At 29.9% G+C, this 25,099-nt stretch overlaps 3 protein-coding genes and 1 non-coding gene across 7 annotated transcripts; 2 read left to right on the top strand and 2 right to left on the bottom strand.

Annotated features, from left to right (window-relative positions):
- The first annotated feature begins 161 nt into the window (after window positions 1–161).
- LOC105838472 (retinal homeobox protein Rx1) lies at window positions 162–12,659 on the top strand. 3 transcript variants are annotated; one of them, XM_036283135.1, is made up of 4 exons: window positions 162–510; window positions 2,185–2,319; window positions 5,873–6,111; window positions 12,131–12,659. In XM_036283135.1, exons 1-4 carry the CDS (start codon window positions 427–429, stop codon window positions 12,408–12,410), a joined length of 738 nt encoding a protein of 245 aa, XP_036139028.1. In that variant the 5' UTR covers window positions 162–426; the 3' UTR covers window positions 12,411–12,659. The 3 variants fall into 3 exon arrangements, with proteins under 3 accessions (XP_036139028.1, XP_036139026.1, XP_012539507.1); XM_036283133.1 differs by having other exon boundaries at window positions 200–510; window positions 5,813–6,111; XM_012684053.3 differs by having other exon boundaries at window positions 215–504; window positions 5,813–6,111.
- A 4,649-nt stretch (window positions 12,660–17,308) lies between these two features.
- On the bottom strand, window positions 17,309–19,932 carry LOC105838476 (60S ribosomal protein L14). Of its 2 annotated transcripts, none has more exons than XM_012684056.3 (4): window positions 19,832–19,932; window positions 18,670–18,771; window positions 17,830–18,024; window positions 17,309–17,506 (listed from the first exon to the last, which is right to left on the bottom strand). In XM_012684056.3, the coding sequence occupies exons 1-4, from the start codon at window positions 19,832–19,834 to the stop codon at window positions 17,345–17,347; spliced, it is 462 nt and encodes a 153-aa protein (XP_012539510.1). In that variant the 5' UTR covers window positions 19,835–19,932; the 3' UTR covers window positions 17,309–17,344. The 2 variants fall into 2 exon arrangements, with proteins under 2 accessions (XP_012539510.1, XP_028046900.1); XM_028191099.1 differs by having other exon boundaries at window positions 19,815–19,874.
- On the bottom strand, window positions 17,578–17,652 carry LOC114254551. The gene has a single exon (XR_003625900.1). It is a non-coding gene; the product is annotated as a small nucleolar RNA SNORD49 (small nucleolar RNA).
- A 133-nt stretch (window positions 19,933–20,065) lies between the features above and the next one.
- On the top strand, window positions 20,066–24,734 carry LOC105838475 (surfeit locus protein 1). The gene is made up of 5 exons (XM_012684055.3): window positions 20,066–20,408; window positions 20,858–20,979; window positions 21,044–21,241; window positions 21,383–21,553; window positions 22,977–24,734. Exons 1-5 carry the CDS (start codon window positions 20,214–20,216, stop codon window positions 23,188–23,190), a joined length of 900 nt encoding a protein of 299 aa, XP_012539509.1. The 5' UTR covers window positions 20,066–20,213; the 3' UTR covers window positions 23,191–24,734.
- The last annotated feature ends 365 nt before the right edge of the window (window positions 24,735–25,099 follow it).

Below are 25,099 nucleotides of genomic sequence, written 5' to 3'. Positions count from 1 at the left end.
AGGATGACGGGGAGGATGAGGTGGAGAAGGAGAAGGGTGCAGACCGCGATTTAGTGGATTTTCAACGTAGCTGCACGTCTACGCGGAGGGGTGTGCGCGATTCTTAACACGGTGGAACCGCCCCTCGGTGCTGCGCGGCCAATAGCACGGCCGTTCTTGATGCGCGAGCTCGAGGGTTGCAAACCGAGTCGCAACTACCCCCCTCGTTACGCTCTCACCCCCTTGCGGCACGTAGTGAACGACTCACCTCGCAGTGCTCTCGCCATGTTCGCGCCGAGCGAGCGGCTCGTTTTCCCGCAACAGTGAGGATCCCAAGGATCCCCGAGGATCATCGAGGAGGATCGTTCTCTTCATCCCCGCGAGCGATCAACCCCGCGGAAGCGGTCGAGAAGGCGCCGCGGGATCGAGCGCGCGCGGCCGCTCGCCATGGCGGGTCCGTACCTGTCGCCCCTCGGGCCCCAGGCCGATCTGCTCACCGAATACATGTTTGGCCGTCGTCGTCAGGTCAGTGTACGTTTCTCTTTATTTCATATTTTTAAAATTTATTGTTAGAGTCAATCGTCACCCGCATTCATCCTTAATCGCGTTCAATATTTCTTGGGTTGCCAGTTCTTCCCGAATATTTATATGTGTTCGACTAATTTGACTTTCGGAGTATCTCTTGACGTAAAAAATAGATAAATACGTGCCAAATGAGGATAAAAAACAAAATGCGTAAGCACAGATTAAATAAAATTTCATAAAATTAAATATATGACAACAGATATACTAATAATATTATACAATATATATAATATATTTACAAATATATAATATTTATTAGGGTTAAAATAATACAATTTATACAAATATATGAACGTATAATAGAAAAATAATATAGTTTTGAAACATAAATATTAAGATAATTAAAATAAGTATGTGTGTTAACTTATTGGAAATGTTAATTTTACTGAAGAAATATTCTTCCAAATTTATTATTAAATTGTAGCAAAATGTTATATAAATAAATTTATTTTTAAATTATAGCAAAATGTTTTTTACATAATATTTGTGTTACTTTTTAACATATTTGTTTTGGGGTAAATAACACAAAAATTTGGACGGACCGTTTAGAATATGTGAAATGTGTTTAATTTAACCCTCAAAGGCAGCTAGGGGTGTACGACACTTCAACGAAAGTTTGGGCTCAATTTAGAATAAGTCATGAAATGAAAATGAATCTTGTCGCGCCATCTGTTAAATTAAAATTCTTTTTTGAAAGCTATTGGATTATCTTTGAAAGGTTAAAAATATACTTATAAATTTTTTCGACTTCTAAAGTGTGGTCTACAATACATGGAGTAAGCATGGAGTAAGGTATAAGAGTATAAGGTTTAAGCAGGCGTAAGAACGTCACTTCCGGCGTAAGAGAGCTGGCGTAACGGCGTAGGCGAAATAAATTAATTTTATTTCTTACTCTTACTCTAACTTTTACTCTTACACTGTTAGGGCCTAAACACAATGCCAGGCAACAGGCAATAGAAACAGAAATAATGAAAGAGAGAAAGAGAGAAAGGATCTTCTTCTCTCTTTCTCTCTTTCTTTATTTCCTATTCCTATTGCCTGTTTCCTGGCATTGTGTGATGACCTTTACGCTCAGCCAATTAGAGCAGTTTGCTTCTTATTTTTGACATTGCTACTTTTTACCGTATTTCTACGCTTATTTTATTGTAGATAGTAGCAGTTTTCTAGACAAAACTGTTGTAAGCATTTTACGTTATTACTCCTACTCTTACGCTTTATTCCACACTTACTCCATGTATTGTAGACCAGGCTTAATACGTCATAGTTTACGCGTAGTAACTGCAAAAACACGCGGGGGTGTTATACATCCCCCCCCCTCCCCCGACTACACGTGATTTTTATGAAGTGCTGGATTTAAGAGAGTTAACAAAAATTTTTTTTCTTGTAAATATATTTATAATTATACAAATATTATAAACAAATCTTATATAAATATTTATAATCGCGCTAATAATACTGTCACTACATAGAATAAAAGTATAATATCGTACGTTGCTTTTTACAGCAGCATAAAAATTGGCTTTATAAATAAAAGCTGCAAAATAATTTTATTCACCACGCAAGAGGTCTCAGTATTCATGACATATGTAACAGTCAGATCCTTGAAACTTTTTCAAGCAGAGACGCAATCGGACCACGTTCACGCCGCAACAGCTTCAGGAATTGGAATCTCTTTTCCAGAAAACGCATTATCCCGACGTTTTTCTCCGAGAGGAAGTCGCACTTCGGATATCACTCTCGGAAGCACGTGTTCAGGTGAATTTTCTTTGCGATCTCAATTTATTTTTTATTTTATTCATTTCTTTAAATAATTTTTTGTTTTTCAAAAATTTTTTGCTAATAATTACACTCTTCTTAATATCGTGTTAATTACATTGTCGAATTTCACTCAATTGTCTAAATTGATAAATAAGACGCGCTATCAAAGAAGCTAATAACTTAATGTAAATTACTCTAGAAAAAATCGTTTTTTCAAAATATGATTATAATCTACTTTATGGCTCACGATTAAGTAATCCAATTATTTGGATTGTTCCTAATTCTACTGTGGAAAAAATTTTAACCGGTTTTATTACAGTTAAACAATTTAATATTTTGATTAGTTAGCCTTATTTAAGTAAAAATTAATTTTATGTAACTGGATATCGATGAAATTAATTGAGAAATTTGACTAGTAGAACTTAAAAATCTTTGAAATGGGTAGAATAGTTATTTTTTTGTTTAACAAAGTAGAATAGGATATAAATTATAAATAAAAAAGAAAATTTTTTGTTTAACAAAAATTTAAATTCTTCGATGGATTTATTAACAATATTTCACCAACTAAGAATCAAAGTTTGTAAAATTAACGATGAATCGAAAATTCAAGTTGTTCTGACCATAAATTCAGACATATTTTATTTTTCCATTTAATAAAAAAACAATTTTTTTATTTAAAATATTATTTGAGCTATAGTTTGTCTTTCCGATAAAAGCCTAAGAAAACTTAAATCTATGAAATACAGCTTTCCAACGAATTGTTTCATTCCCTGAAACCATTCAATAATTAAAGTCCAAATAAACTGTTTGCAGGAAATGCGCATGATTTATTTTCATTCGCTTTCCGAGATTAACCCGTTAATGATCGCAATCATGGTGGATCTAATTTTCCATTAGTCACGCTGTTATTTCATATTAGCATACAAACATTGACAAAATGTGATCGTTTACAAAATGCATGTGAAAACGAATTAAATTACAGAGAACACGGAGTATTGAATCGATAAATTTCTTTCAATTTAACATTTGTAATTACGAAAGAAAATCAGAGATGAGTGAATTTTCAACAAAACTCTTTTATCTTATTTTCTATAATACGCGCGAATTAATTTTCCGTGGGTTTAATTAACGACTTACCGATTTTAATTATTCATCGACGGGCAAACAAAAAGTGTTATATATCACATTACATGCCTTGAATCACATATATAAAAATTTTATATCAATTGTTTTTATAAAAATCTAATAATCTTGTTGTTAATAAATTGAAAAGTTGTAAAAAATTATGTTTAACTGAATTGAAGATCTAAATTAAACACAAAATACTGAATGACTGCAAGAAACTATTTAAAACTCATATAAAATAGATTATCCAATCAATCAGTGACTGATAATACGATACGGGATTGTTCGAGCAATTAATTTTCTTGCGATTTCAAGTGCAGAAATCGGAGCAACGGAGCTTTCAGTCGGGTCAAGTCAGCGCAGATGTTTCGATTCATTAAGGATATCAGAAATACGAACAAAAACTGCATGATTCGATCCGCGATCGTATCACAAAGGTCCCGCGTACATCTGGCTGCGATAGAGACTATTACGCGGGGACTATTGTGCGAAAACGATTAGGTGAACGCTGATGAAACGACGGGCGAATCTGCACACGAGCGAACACGAGCGGGCGCGAGAAACTCGGAAGTTCACCGAGAGTAAATTCGATTAATGCTTTCGAATCTCCTCACCCGCGAATCCCGTCAGAGTGTGTTAAAAGGGTAGATTATAGTTATTTAGTAATTGGCGGTGCAGCACGGAATCCCATGCAAAGAGAATAAGTCGATAAACGTAAAAGTAATTTTCCGTAAAGATGCGGCATAATTTTTTTTTCTAAAAGATGTTTTAAATTGATTATAAAACTAAAGTTGAAAATATCATTATTTATTATTGAAAATTAACGCAAAATTTATTCTACATCAAATGCGATCTTAATTATGCAAATTATTTGGGAGAAGCTTTTTTAGTCTTTTTGTAAAATATAAATAATATTTTCTTTTTATACAATAATAAAAATAATAAATTCTTCTTACACATTGAAAAGTATATTTTTTAAATTATTGTAAATTAAATATTACTTATTATTTTAAAAGTTGTAAGTTTATATATATATATATATAAATCCATCAGAAGTTTATCATAAGCATTAAATTTATTTAAAACATATTTTGATTTCTAGTAATTTAATATGTGAATAAAAAATGTGAAGGTAATAGATAAAAATTTGATTATTCTGATTTTTCTTTGATAAAATTAAAAGCTAAACCTTCATAGGGATCGACAATGTAGAGCCATTCGTGTATATCATTAACAAGATTTTGTATATATTTCTTTTATAAATCTGAAAATTCTTTTCCAAAATTAATGTACACGTATTAATATTAGTCTACAAAATTGGACTTTATACTAAGAATAAAAAAATGTTTTTTAAATTGCTCTTTTTATCATTCTGTATCTGGATTTAAAATTATAAAAATTTAAAATAGCTCTCTTTTTTTCTGGGTTTTCCATCTTAGTTTGAATTGCACGATATTGTTCGTATATGTTATCCCTAAAGGAATGGCTTTATTTTGTACATATATATTGTAGAATTTGTATATTAAGCAAATATTGTCATTAAGTACGAAAAAGAAAAATTTTTTGATATGAACTCGATTATTTTTCTCTAGATTTTTGTGCATACTTTAATTTTATAAAAGTCTTTTGTAATTCTATAAATCCAATTAAAAAATTAGTTTATTTAAAAAATGTCGGTAAAACAGCTTTAGAATTGTCTTAACAAATATAATTTCTTTTTTTACACTTCTTTTAATACATATAATAATGAGTTTCTCTAAAATTTGTAATATGTATTATCAGATTATTATCACAAAAATATTTCTTGTTAAATATAATTGTTACTTTAAAAAAAGTGTAATGGATAATCGCTTTTGTCAGAATTGATATTTTTTTGGATATAATAGAGGCACTAAAAAAGTGTTTAATGTTGAGAATGTTTCAATTCTGTCTTTGTTTTTACAAATACTAAAAATGTTTCATAGCTTTAAACGGATTAGATTTGAAACTCTGAAAGATTTCACCTTTAAAGTTTAGTGTGTCAAACCTGAACGTTGTTTAAAACATTTTAAAATATTTGAAAGGCGGAGGCGGAAACGAAACATTTTAATCTCTTAAAATTAAACACTTGTTTTTTGAGTGTAATATTTAAAACATCAAAAAGACTTTTTATTATTCCCCTGAATTATTTATTATCACTTGAATTAATCAAATATCCGAATTGTAAAATCAAACTGTAAGTAGTATGACAGATACGTACATTCGGAATCGCGTTTGTTCAGACCCGCGGTAATTCATATTCCTCCGTTCACCATTTTGTCGCTCCGCGGGAGAGAAGAGGGCGAAATTACGGCAACGATCGGTCAGGTCAGCGGTTCCTCCGCAGGTATGGTTTCAAAACAGACGGGCAAAGTGGAGAAAGCAAGCTCGGTTACAATTGCTGCAGGACGCATGGAGAATGCGATGCTTGGGTTTAGGGAGCGCCACGCCATTGCTGCTCGGCCGACCACCCCCTGGCGGCCTCGAGAGGACCACCACCACCACCGACGCGTCCTCCACTTCACCGTCGTCCTCGTCAGCTCTCACAAGCTCGCCAAACGCAACAGAGAACAACAAGCTTCCCGAGATTAGTGGCCCTGTGTCGGTCTGCAGAGATTTTAGAATCCTTCCTCCGCCGCCACCCGGGTAAGCGTTTTTCTCATATCTCATTGTCAGTGAAATATACTCTTTATAACACGGGAAAAAAAAAACGGCAAAATTGTGGCTCACTGTGCAAGCTTAACGTTTGCAACAACAAGCAGATTTGACGGTATAACAGAGAAATTGTGTTTGAAAATAATTATAATAGCTTTCAGACATTCATTTCTTTATTGCATTATCAAAACCTGTTTAGTTATAAATGTCAAACTTGATTTAATGGTATAAGAAGACAAAAAATTATATCTAGCTATTATAATTACTTTCAGTACTTTAATTATGAATGTTAAAGTCGCGTAGCGTACTACGTTTGTAAAAGAGCACGGCGTTCACTTGGCGCGAGCCATTACCGTGTCTCTTAATGTAATTATCATTTTCGGTTTCTATTAGTTCTTATCGTAGTATCATTTTTTATAAATTTTCTTTTGTGCACTACACGTACGTGTTTTTAGTTCACAGATTTTTAAATAATATTTAAAAGAGAGATTTGTAAGAGAGCTATGAAAAATATAATAAAGATTAATACAAATTTTGAAAAGAATACTTCTAATTTGATAATGTTAAGAAATTAGTACAATAAATAATTAAACGAGGTTTGTCAGTCAAGCGTACATAGTGCCCATTAAGTTGTTAAATGTTAAATTTTATTATTGACTACGAAATTTAAAGATAAATTTTAAAGATAAGGTTTTTTAATTTTTTAGTTATTATTCAATTTCCGTTGAAAATGGTTTAAAATTAAACTAAAACGCATCTAATTAAGTAGAGAATTATTACGTCATGACCAATTGGATTGTTATCGAATGTTTTATTCTGTTTAATTATTTATCGTATAAAAATTAATAAATTTAAAAACTAATATTAATATACGTTAAATATTACGTTAAATATTAAATACACGAATGTATTAAATATTTTCACTAGAATAATTGCTTAAATTTTAAGTTATATACAGACATTGGATTTTTACATTTATTTACGAAGTTTTAAGTTTTCGCATTTTCGCAATATTGTATTAAAAGAAGTTTGTAAATATGATAATACTACTGTATATAATAAATACATTATTTTAACTGTTTATTCTGAAAACTCTTGAACTTGAAAATCTTGAAATAAAAAATTATATTTTTTTCAAAATTATAATATAATTAATTAAAATTATTAATCACTGAGTAACGAGTTTATGTACTGGAGATTCTCATGATGTATCTTTTATGTGTATATTTTTATTATGATCTATTTATGTATACACATTGATTATTATTAATGTTCTATATTATAGTTTATCTGATACTGATTTTTATTATACAGATAGATATTGCGTAAATTATAATAATACTAAATAAAAAAAGATGCAATTTAAATTTATAATTTGTGCTCAAGCGTCCCAATTGCAGCATGCCTTTTAAGAAAATACAGTTTTATTTTTAAAATTATCATATTAAAATTTTTTAACACAAAATAAAAAATGTTCAAAAAGTATGAATGTACTATATTTATAAATATAATAAAAACAAAACTTTTAATTTGCATATTGAGTATTTTAAAATTGATTAAATTTACAAATTGAATTAAACTAATTTTTAATTTGCAAAAAAGCTGCAAAAACAAATTACAAATTTTATGTAAAAATCGATATTAAAAAAAAATATTATTCTACTGCTTGTATCGTTTTCATAATTTGTGACGGAATAATATTTTTGATGATAATTCTACATTTGATTATTTTACGTTTCTATTAATTATTCATAAATCATGTTATTGTTTTAATATAATTTTTAATTAATCAATAATAAAGTATAGATTAAATTGTTATGTAAAATTATTATAAAAAAAACAATATTTAGAATAATTATATTTTTTAAAAATCATAAATTCTGATTTTAAAGACTAAGTGCACCATTAGCGGGTTGACCGTTTAGTCTCGGGCAGTGGGAGAGTAGGTGTAGCTTCAAAAATAAGTATTTAATATGATTGTAATTCCTACAAGTATTGCTCTTTCAGAAAGGATTTCTAATAACTGGACTAAAAATATTTTTGACGTACTTAATCTCATTGCAACTTATGCAATGAAAAAATAAAGCAATAAGATAAGGTCTATAATTTCTATTCTCCTCTATTAAATTAAATAAGATTAACTTATTGTTTTGAGACAAGAATAACCCATAAATTCCAATTTATATTCTAACGTTTAGAATAAAAATTGCTCAAATAAATTGCTGTTACGAAGCATGATTAATTGATGATTAATTGCTGAAACAAGGTTTAAACATTACGTAATTCGGAGCAGTACCAAAGATTATTTTATTCTACATTAAAAAATTTTTTTATTTAAGAATAAAATATTCTTTTCTTAATAATAATTATAATATTGTCCCTCTATCAATCTTATCTTAAAATAAAAAAATAATAATAGTAAATCCATTTTTTTTGTGAGTGATATGTTATAACGGTTTTTTATCTTTTTAAACTAATAATATATACGATCAGATTGCGAGTAATTAATTATTTTTTCAATTAATTATTGTATTTAATTAATAATGATTTAAGAAAATTTAATTAAAATCTTTTAAATTAATGAATAATTTAAACAAACTTAATCGGAGACATTATAATTAATCATTAATTTCAGCAAAATAATTTAATTTCATTTAATAACAATTAATTTAAATAAATTAAAATTATTTAATTAAAGATTGATTAGAACAAATTCAGTTCAAGATAGTTTAATTGACCAATAAATTTAACAAAATTAATCAAAAGTTGCTTAATTAAATAATAATTTAAACAAATTTAATTGAAGATTAAAGAATGACTTGAACAAATTTAATCGCCAATTATTCAATTATAGATTAATATAAATAAATATAATTTACTTGATTTTATTAAAAATTGATTTAAAAGAATTTAAGCAAAGAATGTTTAATTAACGAATAAAAGTAGCAATAAAAAATGATTTAATTGACAATTTATTAATGACATTTTAACATTAAGTTGAGTTTAAAAATAGCTGGAGTAAGCTTTAAGCCGTAAGAAATTAATCAATCGCAATCAATTATTTTTCTCATTTTTGTGTGTAATTTATCAATCTCTTACGGTTTAAAACATACTAACACTTATTATAAACCCTCACTTAATTTAATGTGAATGATATCAATTCTAACGTATTGCTATTTAAAATGTAATATCGCTACAATATAACCTAATATTTTAATGTTATTTATAAATGTGTAATACGTCAATAATATTCTGTAATATTTTACTGTAATATGTAATATTGTTAATATATTGCAATTTTACTACAATATTACTGTAATATTCCGTGCTATGTGGGAAGTTATTATCTTATGCAAAAGTTTTTCTTTTTAAACCTGGATAGAAAGGATATGGCAGTATCATGTTTAGCCTTATTTTCGAGACTAAGGGCGTTTGTAACAAACACTTTAACCAACAGTTTATGCGTAACTGTTAGTTATTCCGCTTTGATAAACACATAGCTTACAGTTAGTATTTAACTATTAGTCAAATTTAACTTAGCTGAACATTGATAAACCCGCCCTAAACACATGCGGAACCCAACGACCCTCCTTCAGGATTCTGCCAGCTTATTGTAGACGTTTAGAAATGGCTCGTCGTATTTCTCCAAGTACCTCTGCAAGCTCTGACTACGTACGACAAGGATTTTTATTTAAAGTTCTTCAAGTTCTTCATCTTCAACTTTTTTTGATTGACTTTTTCGAACGTGGCCGTTCCGAACGTAACCATTCCCAACGTGGCCGTTTTGAACGTGGCCATTACAAACGTGGTCGTTTCGAACGTGGCTGTTTCGAACATGACCATTTCAGACGTGGCCATTTCGAACGTGGGCAAATCGAATTCCGTGCAATATTTCCCGTGGCCATTTCAAATATGGCCATTTCGAACGTGGCCGTTTCGAACGTGGCCATTTCGATATGAACGTGGTCAGATTTATGCGTAGCCATTTCGAACGTGGGCAAATTATATCCACTCGGCAGAGAATGGCGTACAAAAGTCTTCTCTTCTCTGCTGAGGAATTAAACAAATTTTTCTCTGTCCCGACTGAGCTGGATCTTTTCGCGAAGTCCAATGACGCTGTGTTTCTCGGTGTGGAAATATACGGTGAACACAAATTATATTGGAAAAATATTTCGCCGCGGGATATATGTGAAGCCCTACGTAAAAATAAGTTCGTTGCGGTTGTTAGTGATGAACTCTCGCTGAACATGTTAATGAGGTGCACTACCTTGCATCCTACCAGTATTGACGCATATTTTTAATTTCAGCTTCGCTAATGGAGTCTATCCTCAACTCTGGAAGGCGGCACTTATATGTCCGCTGCCGAAAATAAAGTGCCTCTCTGAACTCGGACATAATAGACCTATTTCCATTTCGTGCTCTATTTCAAAGACCATTGAGCGCATTGCGACTGAGAAAATCAATAACTTCTTGAATGAATATGATCTGCTTGACCCTTATCAATCTGCATACAAGAAGGGTTGTTCTACGCAGACGGTTCTAATTAGAGTCATGGATGATGTCAGGCGCGCGGCTGACAATAGGAAGATCACTATCTCAGTATTTTTTTACTTCACCAAGGCTTTCGATAATGTCGACCACCATTTATATCATAGAAAACCTCAGAAATCTGAACTTCTCATGTTCAGCCTTACGATGGATGTGTGCATATCTAAGCTTAAGAAGTCAATCCGTTCGCGATCCAGTCTCTAGTGTAACTTTGTCGGAAATCTTAATTAGAAAAGATGTTCCTCAGGGCTCTGTCCTGGGCCCACTGCTGTTCACACTGTATTTAAATGACTTCAAGCATATGCTGAAGAATTGCAAATGTAACTACTACGCGGATGACTTAAATTGCTTATTTATATGCACGTTGAGTCGTGGTATTTGAACGAGGGTATCAGGGGGGGTAAATTTTGACATTGAGAGAGTCAACCGCTGGGCTGCCGCCAACAAACTGGTTATTAAACCGAAGAAGACATCGTCCATGATCATGGGCACAGCAAGATTCTAAGGTTCACTCATCCCTCCATCAATTGAAGCTCCTCAAGCAGTTTATGCCACAATCCACGCGTATTAGGCTAGTGACGATCCTTATTCAGCCTTTTCTGGACTACTGCTGCATGTTGTTAACCGATGCCACTGGGGAGCAGGACCTTGTGTTATATAGAGCCCTTAATGGCTGTATCAGGTACATATTTCTCATGAGGTGGGACGAGCACGTCTCGCAATATTATAATAAACTACGTTGGCTTAAGGTCAAGACTAGACGCATGTACTTCGTTAATTGCCTCACTTTTAGTATCTTGAAAAACGAAAAACCAACCGTTTTCTATCAGGATATTTTAAGCAAAAAGACACCTTGAGAGTCATCAGATCCGAGAATGAAGCACTGGCGATCCCACAGTGTCGCACCGAATGTTACAAACGATCGTTTCGTTGGACAGCGCCTGCTTTCTGGAATAGTATGCCACTTCCCTTGAGGTCTTCAGAATTAAATTGTATGACTATTTGCTAACCTTCGACCATTAATTTTGCTGCTGACCTGGCATTAATCAAAATGCAATACCATATCCTATAGGTTATATTAACTTGTATCTATACTTTTTCTATTTACTTGTATATACTTTTGTACAATTTTTATTGGATTAATTCTAATAACATTGTAATTATACGTAATATGTACTAGCGCTTGAGAGGTTTCAATCCTAGAGCATTCAATAAATAACGATTTATTTATCTGTATATTCTTTTTTAAAACTAGATCCCTTTGCTTGCATTTTATAGGAAACTTTACGTTCTGTATCTCGGTATTCATAGATTTATTCGGAATAAAAAAAATTATTTGCGGATAAACGTTATTATTCCGAGAAATAAGTTGCAGCATTTAACTCATCTAATTGAAAAATATTCGCTAAACTTTCCGATTAGTATCACCGACTGTATTGTCTGACGTGGCGCCGTTTCGCAGATACTCGGTACCTTGCGACAAATCACCCGATAGGATCAAGTGCCGATGCGGAACGCCGCCCAGGATCTGCGCGAGTCCTGTGGACCATAACGACATCCTGGCGACGAGGGAGCGGCCGCAGGAGGCCGAGATGGATCTCACCCTGAAGGGCCACCATCCCGCGTCATCCACTAGGCATTCCTTGTTCCATCACTTACCCAGTAACCATCAACAGCAGGACATCGCGCAGAGCATGGACGAGCCTTTGGACGTCACTCTCAACAGCGGCAAGAACAACTGAGAACCGGACGAGAGAAGACACCGATTTGCTATCGGTCAATTTTACGACAACTCGCTAAGATGTTTCACTTTTCAAAATCTTTTGACTCTTAAATGTACGGTGTAATTGTATTTGACAAGTATATACTGAAGGTAACGTGCATCGTCAAACTCTGCATCAGTTTCGAAAATAGAGGCGAAGGTGATATTATGACTTCTCACTTACATTTTGTACAAAAATTTTGTTAATAATCAATATTTTACATTGAAATTTGTTATCTCTCTCTCTCTCTCTCTCTCTCTCTCTCTCTCTCTCTCTCTCTCTCTCTCTCTCTCTCTCTCTCTCTCTCTCTCTCTCTCTCTCTCTCTCTCTCTCTCTCTCTCTCTCTCTCTCTCTCTCTCTCTCTCTCTCTCTCTCTCTCTCTTTCTCTCGTTCAATCAATTTTAGAATCAAAATTATAAAATATCTAATTTGTAAAAATATAACACTGCATAATAAATTTAAGAGAAACAGGGGTTATAATATGGTCCCTCCTAAAATAAAATTAAAAAATTGGTTTAGTTTGCGATTTGAAATATAGTGTCTTATTATAAAATTATATATTTATTTAGAATAAAGAAAAAAATATTGCAAAATATATGCAAATATATACGTGCACATGATCTGTTTAATATACAGATCATATGCACATACATAACTGCAGTAGTAAAAATCAGTAATACATGTAATGTAAACTATACATTAGCAGTCAAACTACAATTTACTTATCGAATAACTATTTCGATATGAAGATTTTAAAAAAGATGTTAGGCTTATTGAAACATCAGCATGCTCAGGAGACTGTATCCCCCACAAAATCCCATGCTATTGTTTAACTTTGTATAATTCAAAATGTGTACAGCCGAATAAAATGTCAAATAACAAAAAAAAGTGTACATATATTCGTGCGATGATAATACACCTAAAAGTTTAAAAGAAATGAGGAAGTATACGTAACGCTAAAATATATTTTGAAGTTTTAAAATGCTCAAAAATAAAAATGCCTTATAAAAAATGTCGGTTATTGTATATTGACATATTAGTTCCACTATATAACTGCGGGCTACTAAACAAATAGTTATGTTTAGCAGAAAAAACAGCTTTGCAACTATATAGCTTTGTTATAAAATTTTTTTATTATATATGATTAATTTATACATTTAGATTCGACAAGAACTAAGAGCACACAAGAATCAATCGTATTGAAGAATTTTACAACAGTTGCAAAGCTCTTTCTGCTGAACACGGTCAATGATTCTATAAGTAATCGCTAAAATTCTTTATCTAATAACGAAGAACGATATTTTGAGGGCTACAATATCACCTTTATCTCTAATAAACAAAAAGAAAAGTGAAAATAGTAGGAAAATACGCGTGCAAATACATATGACGTTTCTTCGAACATTTTCAAAATCATCTTTCTTTTAATATTTTCAATTTTCTCAGAATTTAATAATTTTAACAGGATATATCGATATATTTATATATTTAAGAATTAACAATTAACAAATTCTGATTGCTATATTACAAAAAGATATCAGCACAAAAAATATTTGAGGACAAAATTGATTTTGCATTGTAATGTGGGTATTATGATATTTTTACCGTTACGTATTTCATTGTTACAATTATTATTATTGTGTACTATATTGAAAAACTATGTGCAAAAAGTTCAGCGGCGTATATATAATATTTAATAATAATAGATGCTGTTGTCTTTCCACGTTTCTAATGTTGAGATTCCATATAATGGATTCCGCGTTGCAGACTGTAATAATTAAGAATGAAGTATTTTTAAAGTAATATTTTATAATGATACCATGGCAATATCACCCTGTGACAAAGCGGACATTCTCAAGTTAACATGACTTCGCCATGATATCACTTGTGATCTTTGCTATGGGAGTAAGCATTAAAATATCTTTCGAGATATGCAATTTGAAAGTACGGAAAAAAGATTCTCAAATGAAAGAAAGCAATGAATACGCTGTATTGACTTTATTTGTTAAGTTAATTGTTAAGTTTTATTTTAGTTTCACTTTCTTTAACTTGGGCCAAATTAATTTAGAGAATTAATCTGATCCTTTTAACAATTACATTATCGTGATGTGCTCTCTTGAATACTTCGAATGTCTTATTAAATTTGTATCATAATATATACTATTATTAAACTATTACTAAAAGATTGCTTTTCACAGAAGCAATTTAATGTTGAAAAGAATCATAGCATAGATACATAAAAAGAATAATTAATTTTATTCGCATCACTTTTGTAAAAAGAAATTGCTATTTATATTATTATATGCGCTGTAGGAAAATTAGTAATTAATATTTCTGATATAAAAAGTAATGAAGAACTGAGAGTTACGAGCGATGGATTTTTGTAGTTGAGACTTCTCTAAAAAAAAAAGGAAGTTATGATATGCACCAAAATTAAACCTGGATTTGTAATTCGTCGTTATCCATTCTCCATGTGTACCATTACTGTCTGTAAAAATTTTTAAGCGAAATAGGACGTGTTTCTATACAATAATTAACTAATAATTTTGACTAATGCGAGTCGATGATTAATCAAAGAAATGAGTCTCCGTTAAGGAGGTTTTTATTTTCTTACGCAGATTTTTAGGAGATTTAAGAATTTTTTTAAGAAAATACTTTTAAAAATTACATTTTTTCTTTATTTATTATTGTTTAAATATTAATTTTTTATTTTAAAAAATTATAAATTAAATATTGTTAAAATATGAATAATTCATTAACACAATAGATCTATTTGAATCTCGAGATTAAAATATTTTTGCTTTTAATTAAATATTTATGGTTATTATCAAAATTAGAATAACTTAATTTTTTAAATATTTTTTCGGAGCTTGAAAACATTCTAAAAAATAAAACAAAGATTAAATTTTTTTAAAACTATTTATTTATTGGGCGAAGTAAAAAATTCTGGTTCCGATAATGATTACAAATGTTCTGATTAAAATGGCGTTTGAGTTTTTAGTTTTAGTCCACTGAGAGAAATCTGGAATCATTGCCATTGATGAACTAGAGGTCTAATGAATCTATTGTTTTATGTATGAATAAATTATTATTCATATTTTTAATTATTTTAAAAAAATAAAAAATTAATCTTCAAACAATAATAAAGAATAAAAATAATTTTCAAAAGTATTTACCCATTTTTCTATAAGCCCTCCAAAATATCAACGCGAGTAGAAAACTTTCTTAAGTATTGAGATGTACGGACTTTTTAAATCTATGATGTAAGATGCACACCACGCGCATAATTTGCACGGTCGAGTGCATCAATGATGTCCGGTAAGCTTACGTTCAAATTTCTCTCTAATACGTAAGAATCGTGTTTTCTCAATTACATAATGGTTTGAATAGTTTAACTATTATTTGTTCGGGAAAAAAAATCATCTTGTATAATGGGTATACCGGATAGGATTATTAATGCAACAGTACATACGGTTATTGACATAATTTACAAGTCAATTTGATTTGAAATGCATTTGCATGTCCTATTTCATGCCTGCACGCACCACATGACGATCTAGAATAGCAGCTGTTTAAAAAAACTTTCAGTTATTACGCTAGGAATTTTGATAAGAAACGCGAAGTTAACGCGTGTTAACAAGTGTACATAGATCTGGATATATATAAAATAAATTTAGTGCGATAATTTAGAATACATTGTTTTAGAAATAAATATTAACCGCTTATAGTTACATTTTCTACTTGTTTAATCTATATGTCTCTTTTTTATTTAAAAGCATGTAATTATGGTTTTTATTTAATATAAAATGTTGCAATTTTTAAAAATATATCAAATTACAATATAGTATTTCTAACATCTTAACCAATACACAGATATTTCTAAAATTAAATCCCGAATAAAATGTCTAAAATAGAAAAACATAATTGAACATTTTTTTTATAATTCTGTTTACATTTTCTTCTAAAAAATTATTTATTTAAATAAATTGTTCAAATTTGATATTGCCATTCTTAGATTATTTTCCTAAGTTTTAAAGATTAATAAAAATACTAACAATCGATATATAAAAACAATTTTATATTTTATTAACTATTATTGATAGTTACTGAAGATGCTAACAATAAATTTTTGATTGTCAAATATTCACTCAAAAATCACTTTTAAAGTGTAACAATAAATATCAACAGACAAGAGCAATCTTTTTGTTTTTTTTTAATAAAAACTTTATAATAAATTTTTTGACGTTAAGGGGATGCTGGAGTTTTTTGTTTTATCGACAAAAAGATAGTAATTTTTGTTTTGCAATATCTTTTTATTTCTTTTATAGATTTGGAAATTCTCCAAAATAAAAGAATACGCATTGCTACCAGTCTGTGAAGTGGAGTTTCTACCAAAAACGGTAAAAAATTGTTAATTTGCTGTCACATCATAACATGTTTAAAAGATCTACAGTTAAAAAGATAAAAGATCTACAGTTTGTACTTACGAAATTCGTATTCACAGACTAGTAGACGACGAGAACAGTGTAGAAAATTAGATTTTACTGCCTAATCGAGACAAAATTGCGAAACAAAAATTTATATATGCGTAAAAAGTCGATAAGTGGAGCAATAAAAAATATTTTTTGTTCTCCATATAAAGTCCAATTCACAGATGAATATTAATGTGTACTTTAATTCTGGAAAAGAATTTCCAAATCTATAAAAGAAATATATACGAAATCTCATTAATAATGTGCACAAATGACTCTACATTATCAACCCCAATCAAGTTTGAGAGGCAGTCCAACATCCCCTTGATGCCATTTAAATTTTAATTTAAAACAAATTTAATCAATAAATTTTTTGTAGTGTGAGAAAGGATAATAAATAACAAGACCTTCATGAAATGATTTTAAATTTATTTCAGAATGTTGTTACTTCTTTTCAGTTTTTTTCTCACTCTTTTTCGTTGCATTGCCAGCTTTAGCTTTCTTGGTCTTATTTTTTAATCTGTAAAACGCATTCGTCCGTAATTTATTTCTTATTTGTCTCGCTTTACGCAACTTAAAGCGATCGAAGTCGCTGAGTTCCGTACGCTGAAACAGAAAACGTATTTTTAACAAATATAAAATTATTTAAAGTTATATTATTTCTGAAGTCGCAACTATATCAGAATCGTGTTAATATCGTCAGTATAAAATCAGACGGCATTTCCTATCAAAAATACTGGTTCATCACATATTCAAGCACTCTATGTAAAAATAATTTTTTGATACATATTTTCTTTCTAAGTCTTAGAATCTAAGATATAAAAGTGTATTAGCACCATTTGTTATAAATCAAATAAATCTAATATTTACTTGACATAAATAATAGAACAGAATATCAGTTATTAGTATAATAAATAATTCTCGGATACCTTTTTCTTAGCTTCAACTTTTCTGGCCCACATTGTCTGTTTCCAAAGTTCGTTGATCTTAGCCGTATCCCATGCTTTACGTACGACCCGAGTAGATCCAGTAAACGGAAAACGTAAACGGAATTTTGTCAAATGAAGATCATTGAGCCTCATCTCACAGCGAGGTACACCTGTTGAGGGACCATCGACTAAAACCTAAAATAAATATTAATTTTAAAATCTGAAAAGTTTAACAGGTTTTTTTGTAAAAGTCACAACTTTTTTATCTTCAGAAAAAAAATTAACATCACCTATCAGACGGCAATTCCTATCATCTTGTTGTTTCACATCATTTTTACAAAAATTTAGAAACATATAATAAAACATGGTACATTTTATTTCAAATTTATTTAAAGTAATAAGTTTTTATATCCACTCAAAAATTTTACGTCAAAATGTTACTATGTGTGATATTAGTCACAAGTCATAAGAAAATTTTGGGAATTATACGAGTATGGGAATTATAAGTAGTATAAATACTAATTTGATAAAAAATATAGTAAAAAATTTTTATAATTCCTTTGGTCTATGCTTATTGCTTATTGTGATAAGTTTTGATATAAATTTCCTGTTTATATTTAACACTTTCAATATGAAAACTATGATTATCATTCATACCATGGAATAAAGATCATCTGGAAGTCTTTCATATTAATAGAATTGAAATTATTATAGTGAACATAGCAATATGTCAGCTATTGAGAAATTATTTGACTTTGTCCATATAACTCTATGTACCATACAACTCTGTATTTTAATCAAAAAAGTTAAAAAAGTTTTAACAAAGTATATTGTTCTTACCCGATTCTGGTCAATGATATCAACGATAGTAACCAGTTTGCCTTGATAAAGGCCATCACCCACGTAGGCTACACGGCCAGACTGCACAAATCTCTGGAACGGCTATTTAAAGAAGAATATTACTAATAGGTCTCAATCTATATTAAATTTTTTAACACTTAGTGCAGTAAGTCATTTGTGTTTGGGTTTATTTTTCATCATGTTTACAAGTAAACATATTTGAAAGATGCAATTTTATATCTATTTTGACTAATGTAGAAATAATTTTTATCTCAGTTAACTTTTTATCTCAATTAACTTTTATCTTTAATTCCAAGATTAAGAAAAATTTAGATCAAAGTTAATTTATAATATTTATATTGACAAAAATGGACAAAAGATATAATGTCTTACTTTACAACTACTTACTATTACATTTACACTATTGTAAAATAGCTCTTATGTATGCTTAATATCTTTAGAAATTATTTGTAAAAGGCTACATATTTAAAAAATTGCACATAAATATTATAAAACTAATTAAAGGGCTCCTAATATCTCTCAAAGAAATGTAGAGAACAAGAATGACTTATTGTTTGTATGTACTAAGAGTGCGTTCCACGCACGATTCATAAGTGAAACAGAATGCATCGTAAATGTTAAAGTAATATATTTGTTAGTACATAACGTTTGAAATTTCACAATGCATATTTGACATATATACATATTAGTTCAATAAATTAACATTTTAGAAATATTGATAAAATAAATTTGAAAAAACCTGTTTCGATAATACTTTAGAAATTTTCTGAAATCGAGAAATTTGAATTAAAAATCCATATTAAATGAGCACTTTCTGTATAACGGGCTTAATGCTCATTTGGTTCATTAAGTTCCGCGTAATTAAAAAAGCACATGAATAACGATGTTAGCCGAGTTGTGCCTTTATAAGAACACGAGGCCCCGCAGAATCCACATGCAAAGAATTAACGAGCCACGCGGTTGACAAACCTGACGAGGTTAAGTCGTGTGATAAATTGCAACGCCAGGCAACTGTATTTCTAAAAATCACGAATACAATCGCGCGAGAAAAGCGAGATTCGCGAAAACCCTATCTAATCGGTATCTATACGATTTTACACAAAATTGTTAATTGATAAACTTACAATTACTATATCCTTACCATGATTCTCCGGAAACGAAAAAACCATACCACGAAAGACCGGATAAACCGAGGTCGCTGGACGACGCGACGTGTGACGCGCTCAGTGGGAACGCACCTTAACTTCACCGAGGTGTCGCGAAAGCGGCCATTAATGTCGGTTGGTCCAACTGGAATTGATGAAATCCCTAACCGATGAAATTGGCTCTATTTGCCTAGTTCTATGGTTAACCTAGATTTTGGAGGTTAGGTTATTGTTATTGTTGAAGATTGAGATAAAGTACCGTCAACAGGATAAAATTTTATATTTAGCTATGACAAAAAGAAAAAGAGAAAGAAACAGTTGTTTATAATTAAAGAGTGGAATTTTATTTATTACTTTTTGTTTAACTAAAAGTTGATCATGAATCTGACAAAAATTTTTGAAATTTTGAGAGGTGCAAAATGTACTCTCAATAGAAAAACGCACGTGTCATTATTCAATGATGTAAATATACAAAGAGGATATAAAAGCAAACTGAGTAGGCCTAAGATCATCGAGACTAATAAATATAAGAAATCGGAAGAAACAATTGGATTGTTTGGATATTGCTTATTGGCAAGTAATGTTACAAACAATATTATTTATAGTACTAGTTATTCTAAAATTTGTGCCCCATAGTAGTAAAAATGTTTATATAAAGTATGCCATACTATACCATACCATATTTCCATTAAGAGAACATTTATAAAATTATATGACAAAATCTTGCATAAAATTTGTGTTGCAATTATATGTTCATAATTATAAAAATAAATGTAGAAATATTGATCTTAATTTTACAAAATTTTGATAACTGACAAAAGATATGAAAAATAAAATTAAATATAATATTTAGGATTATTTTATCATGTATTGGTTAATATATTGGAACTGTAATATTTTATAAGTGTAATATGTATAAAATGTAAAAAATAGAATATATATTATAACAATACAACTTTAGAAACCACTTGATTCTACTAATGGTTAAAAAATTTAATTTTCATACATTGTAATGTTTTTAGGGAATACCTATTGCCACTTTTGCACTTGGTACATGGCAAATTAAGAGATTGAGATGGAAATTGGATCTAATAGAAGATCTAAAGCAGCGGACTTCAGCAGAACCAATTGATTTGCCATATGAGTAAGATTATCACATTAAAGCAATTGTAAGCACTGTTTATTTACAATCAAACATTTCTTTTTAGCTTAAATGAATTGAAGGATAAAGAGTATCATCGTATGAAGGTAAAAGGCAAATTTGTATATGAAAAGGAATTTTTAATAGGACCTAGAAGTCTTATTCACAATGGCGAAGCTGTCAGTGAAAAAGGTGGTGGGATATTTTCTCGTAAAGCAAGTTCAGGATATTACGTGATTACACCTTTCAAATTGGAGGATCGGGAGTAATTATACAACGCTTTTATTTTAAAACTAATTTTAAAAAGAACTTGTGGAAAGAACAAAAACTTAAAATATTTATATTATAAAATATTTTATTTTTTCATTTATTAGAAAATTTATTTAGGATTATTTCTTGATTTTAGTTTGACTATTTTGGTGAATCGTGGCTGGATCTCTAGAAACGATCGCTTAACATTCAAAATGGGAAATAAGATTACAGATTCCATAGAAATTATTGGTATTATCAGAGCAACAGAAAAACGACCTCCATTTGTACCTGATAATAGTCCTGCAAAAGGTGTATGGCATTATAGGTAATGATACATAGTTTAGTTATTCCATGATTTAATATTAACAGAGTTGAGTAAATAAATATATTTTTTAACTAATTTAGAATTATTAATGATAATTTATAGTATTTATAATATTAATTTAGTTATTATATTAAAACTTAAAACATTAAAGTTTTTGCATGAACAAGAAATTAACTCAATAAAAATTAGAATGTATTTTTTTTAATTAGACTTAAAAATAAGATAATTACAATATAAATTATCAAGTAAATTTAATATTTTATTTGTGTAAAGAAAATTGTAAATTGAAACGATTATGAAATAATACAAAAATATTATTTTCGCTACCAGTGCATGAAAAATGGTCCTTTTCTCTTGTCACTTCACACAAGGGCCAAAATTTTGATGCACAAGTAACAAAAATTATTGTATGCGATTGGCTATTGCCTGCCTATGCGGGTGGACACGAGCTGGAAGCGAGTACGTATAGGCAATTAGCCGATTTATCGCACTAGTTGCATAAATATCTATTTTTATATGGGAATGTATTTCTTTTTTTACATAGGTAAATTTTTAACTCAGGAAAGAAGTTAATAAGGGAATGTTGGTATTTTAAAAATGACTAATTAAAGTTAAAGATTTATTTATTTAAGATTAACTAAGTTAAGTTAAAAATTAACTTTATTAATATCTTAATAGAAATGTTTACTACCGGCTCGGTATAATGACTAAAGTTAAATATAAATATGTCTATATATATATATATTGTGTGTGTGTGTGTGTGTGTGTGTGTGTGTGCGTGCGTGCGTGCGTGCGTGCGTGCGTGCGCGCGCGCGCATATATACGTATATAATATTGTCTCCACGAGTCAATACTAGACGCTCGCATGTGTATAATTAATTATTTTAAATTTACATTCACCAACGTATACTGCACACCAATAAATCTATCAGTCTTGAAACAGTTTTTTTACCAGAATATATAGTATCGTATATTAAATTGACTAGCAATTTAATATCTTTTAATGCTAACAAGCATCTATAGAATCTTTTTTTCATTATATCCAAGAGAAAAAACGTAAAAGAAATTGTCCTGAAAAATAACTTCAGCCAGGATTTAAACTTGATCTCCCAGAATTCCATGCAGGTGTCTTAGCTAGTTTGATCAAGAAATGCTGATGATTGTAAATTTAAAATGATTAATTACACACGTGAACATCTTTGCTCATAGAGGCAATATTAAATATTTATATTTCTGATTTTATTATCTAACTTTTAATTTTTTAATTGTACATTTAACTTTTTATCTAATTGATTAATACTGCCCTGTTTATTTATATACATATATCAAAACAATTAAAACAATATTTTAAAACAATATTTTTAGCAAATTTAAGAAATGTAATGAATTTTGTTATACAAAAATTCAAATGTATATGTTTCAGAGATTTAGATGCAATGGCAAAGGTGGCAGAAGCAGAACCCGTGTATATAGAATTATTGGCCGAATACGGTACACCTCAAGATCCAGTTGGAGGTCAGACAAAAGTAACTTTAAAGAACGATCATTTGAGTTACATAATCACTTGGTATTCATTGTCTGCCTGCACGAGTTATATGTGGTTTCGACAGTTTGTACAGAAATTACCTCTTCTTTAAATGCATAAATATTTACCTGATATATATACAAGGAAGTATATTAAATAATAAAAAAGAATATTAAAGAATAAATTATGTGTATTGTCATAATTATTTTTTAATTATTATTACACGTTACATTTTCGATACTCTATTTTTTTATATCTTTACGAAGAATACAAATGAAATAATGTCGACTTGCGCGAAAAGAACGGGTGCAAAACTGAAAAGATAAATGTAATTCGTAGATTTCTTTATTTCAGCATAAATGTAACAAGTATGAATATGTGCCAGATAAGGATTTTATCTCTAGATAAAAATCATCTAATTGCTTCCTAAGAGAAAATAACTAGACCTCTCCGCTTTTCGCTATCATTAATAATAACAATAATTGATGACAACGATAGTTACAAGCTGTCACCGACGAACTCGTTAACGATTATAATGATATATGATATACTTTCATGTCAGCATACAAAAATATCTATACAAGTATGAAAATATATAAATTACATTGATTGTTTATCTATGCAATAATGATATTAACATTAATAAAATAATAGCAATTGTATAGAAAAGCAGATTGAGGGAATTTAACAGGATTGCTAGAGCGTAATAAAGAAGACAAAAATAGTAAAATAATCTTTTCATTAAGCTCATTTTTGTGCTTACAATTCGCATTTCTTACAAATGTTTACAAATTTTTAAGACGACTGAAATATTTTATTTAATTAATCACTTATAATTGAATTAAATATTGAATTATTTTCACATCTAAAGTTATTCGATATGAAAATTATGTGTTCTAAAGTATGTATAATTCTTTAGTATTTTAGTATTTAAAATTCTAAGAATTCAAGAATTTTTAATCGATTGCGTTTCGCTGATATTTCATTGTAAAAAGTCTTTGTTAAGAAATCGACGATATAATTAACGCTTCAATGATATTCATCATTTAAGATGTTATTCGTTTATTATTTTGCAAAGCAGGATATTCGTATACTTTATTGTCGCGGTATCGATGCAATGTTCTTAAATGAGTTGAAACACATTGATATAAGCATCGCTTTCACATATATGATACATGAGATATATCTATTTTTGAGATTTGGCATAAAAACGCTATACATATTTTATTTGTATATGAAGTGTCTCGGGAGAAAAGGGTGTACATCGGCAGAATTCCAATTTTAAAAACATTTGGAATTAACTCTTAATAAGAAATAAACACTCAAAAAAAAAAAAGAAATGTTTAATTTTGAGATCCTAAAATGTATTTCTGTTTTTAAATACTTAAAAATGTCAAATAATTAGTGTCAAACAGTTTAGATTTATAATGTTGAAGCTGTTAAAAATGTTTTGGCTTTCAACATGAACATCGCTTAAAACTAAAACATTTTTAAGTATTTAAAAAATACAGAAATAATACAGAATTAAATTTTAATAGATTAAAATTAAACACTTTTTGAGTGAAGAGATGAGAACAAACTTCTCAATTTTTCGCAGTTGTTACACAAGCCTCCAACTCAAGCTTTATTCTTAATAAATTTGATGGAAAGATTAAACTTCTTTATTTGACAGTTGTTTATAACACACGCGCTTATAATTCTCTGAAAATTTAATCGATGTTGATTGCGCCTCCGAATTCTCGCTTTGGCAACAATCGGCGCACCCTTCTTCGGAGACACGTATGCTTTCCGGCTTTGTAAGAACCTAGTGTTCTGCCTTAAACTTATGAAATAATAAACTCTCTTAAACGTGTCTAATTGCGCTAACTTTTTTAGATATTTGCTAGATTATACTGCTCGTGCGACGTCCTCGCGAGAACGCCGAAGAAGGCAAGTCGCGAATCGATCCTGTGATCGATCGTCACATTCTCCTTATTGATCCCTCGTGTATCCCTCAGATTACGCCCTTACATACTATTTTC

This window comes from Monomorium pharaonis, chromosome 2, assembly GCF_013373865.1.
Source record: "Monomorium pharaonis isolate MP-MQ-018 chromosome 2, ASM1337386v2, whole genome shotgun sequence".
Classification (NCBI taxonomy): domain Eukaryota; kingdom Metazoa; phylum Arthropoda; class Insecta; order Hymenoptera; family Formicidae; genus Monomorium; species Monomorium pharaonis.
The sequence above is the reverse complement of the archived record's forward strand: the minus strand, read 5'-3'. Positions and strand labels throughout refer to the sequence as shown.

Bases quoted from the DNA above. Each gene is read 5' to 3' on its own strand.
- LOC105838476 (XM_028191099.1), bottom strand. From the start codon at position 19,859: ATGGTTTTTTCGTTTCCGGAGAATCATGGTAAGGATATAGTAATT. The intron at 18,025-18,669 runs GTAAGAACAATA...TATTTATTTTAG, and splicing joins ATATCATTGACCAGAATCGG to GTTTTAGTCGATGGTCCCTC. The intron at 17,507-17,829 runs GTATCCGAGAAT...TTTCTGTTTCAG, and splicing joins AAGTTGAAGCTAAGAAAAAG to CGTACGGAACTCAGCGACTT.
- LOC105838472 (XM_036283133.1), top strand. From the start codon at position 427: ATGGCGGGTCCGTACCTGTCGCCCCTCGGGCCCCAGGCCGATCTGCTC. The intron at 511-2,184 runs GTACGTTTCTCT...TTTTTCAAGCAG, and splicing joins GCCGTCGTCGTCAGGTCAGT to AGACGCAATCGGACCACGTT. The intron at 6,112-12,130 runs GTAAGCGTTTTT...GCCGTTTCGCAG, and splicing joins CTTCCTCCGCCGCCACCCGG to ATACTCGGTACCTTGCGACA.
- LOC105838475 (XM_012684055.3), top strand. From the start codon at position 20,214: ATGAATCTGACAAAAATTTTTGAAATTTTGAGAGGTGCAAAATGTACT. The intron at 20,409-20,857 runs GCAAGTAATGTT...TAATGTTTTTAG, and splicing joins TGTTTGGATATTGCTTATTG to GGAATACCTATTGCCACTTT. The intron at 21,242-21,382 runs GTAATTATACAA...TCTTGATTTTAG, and splicing joins TTCAAATTGGAGGATCGGGA to TTTGACTATTTTGGTGAATC.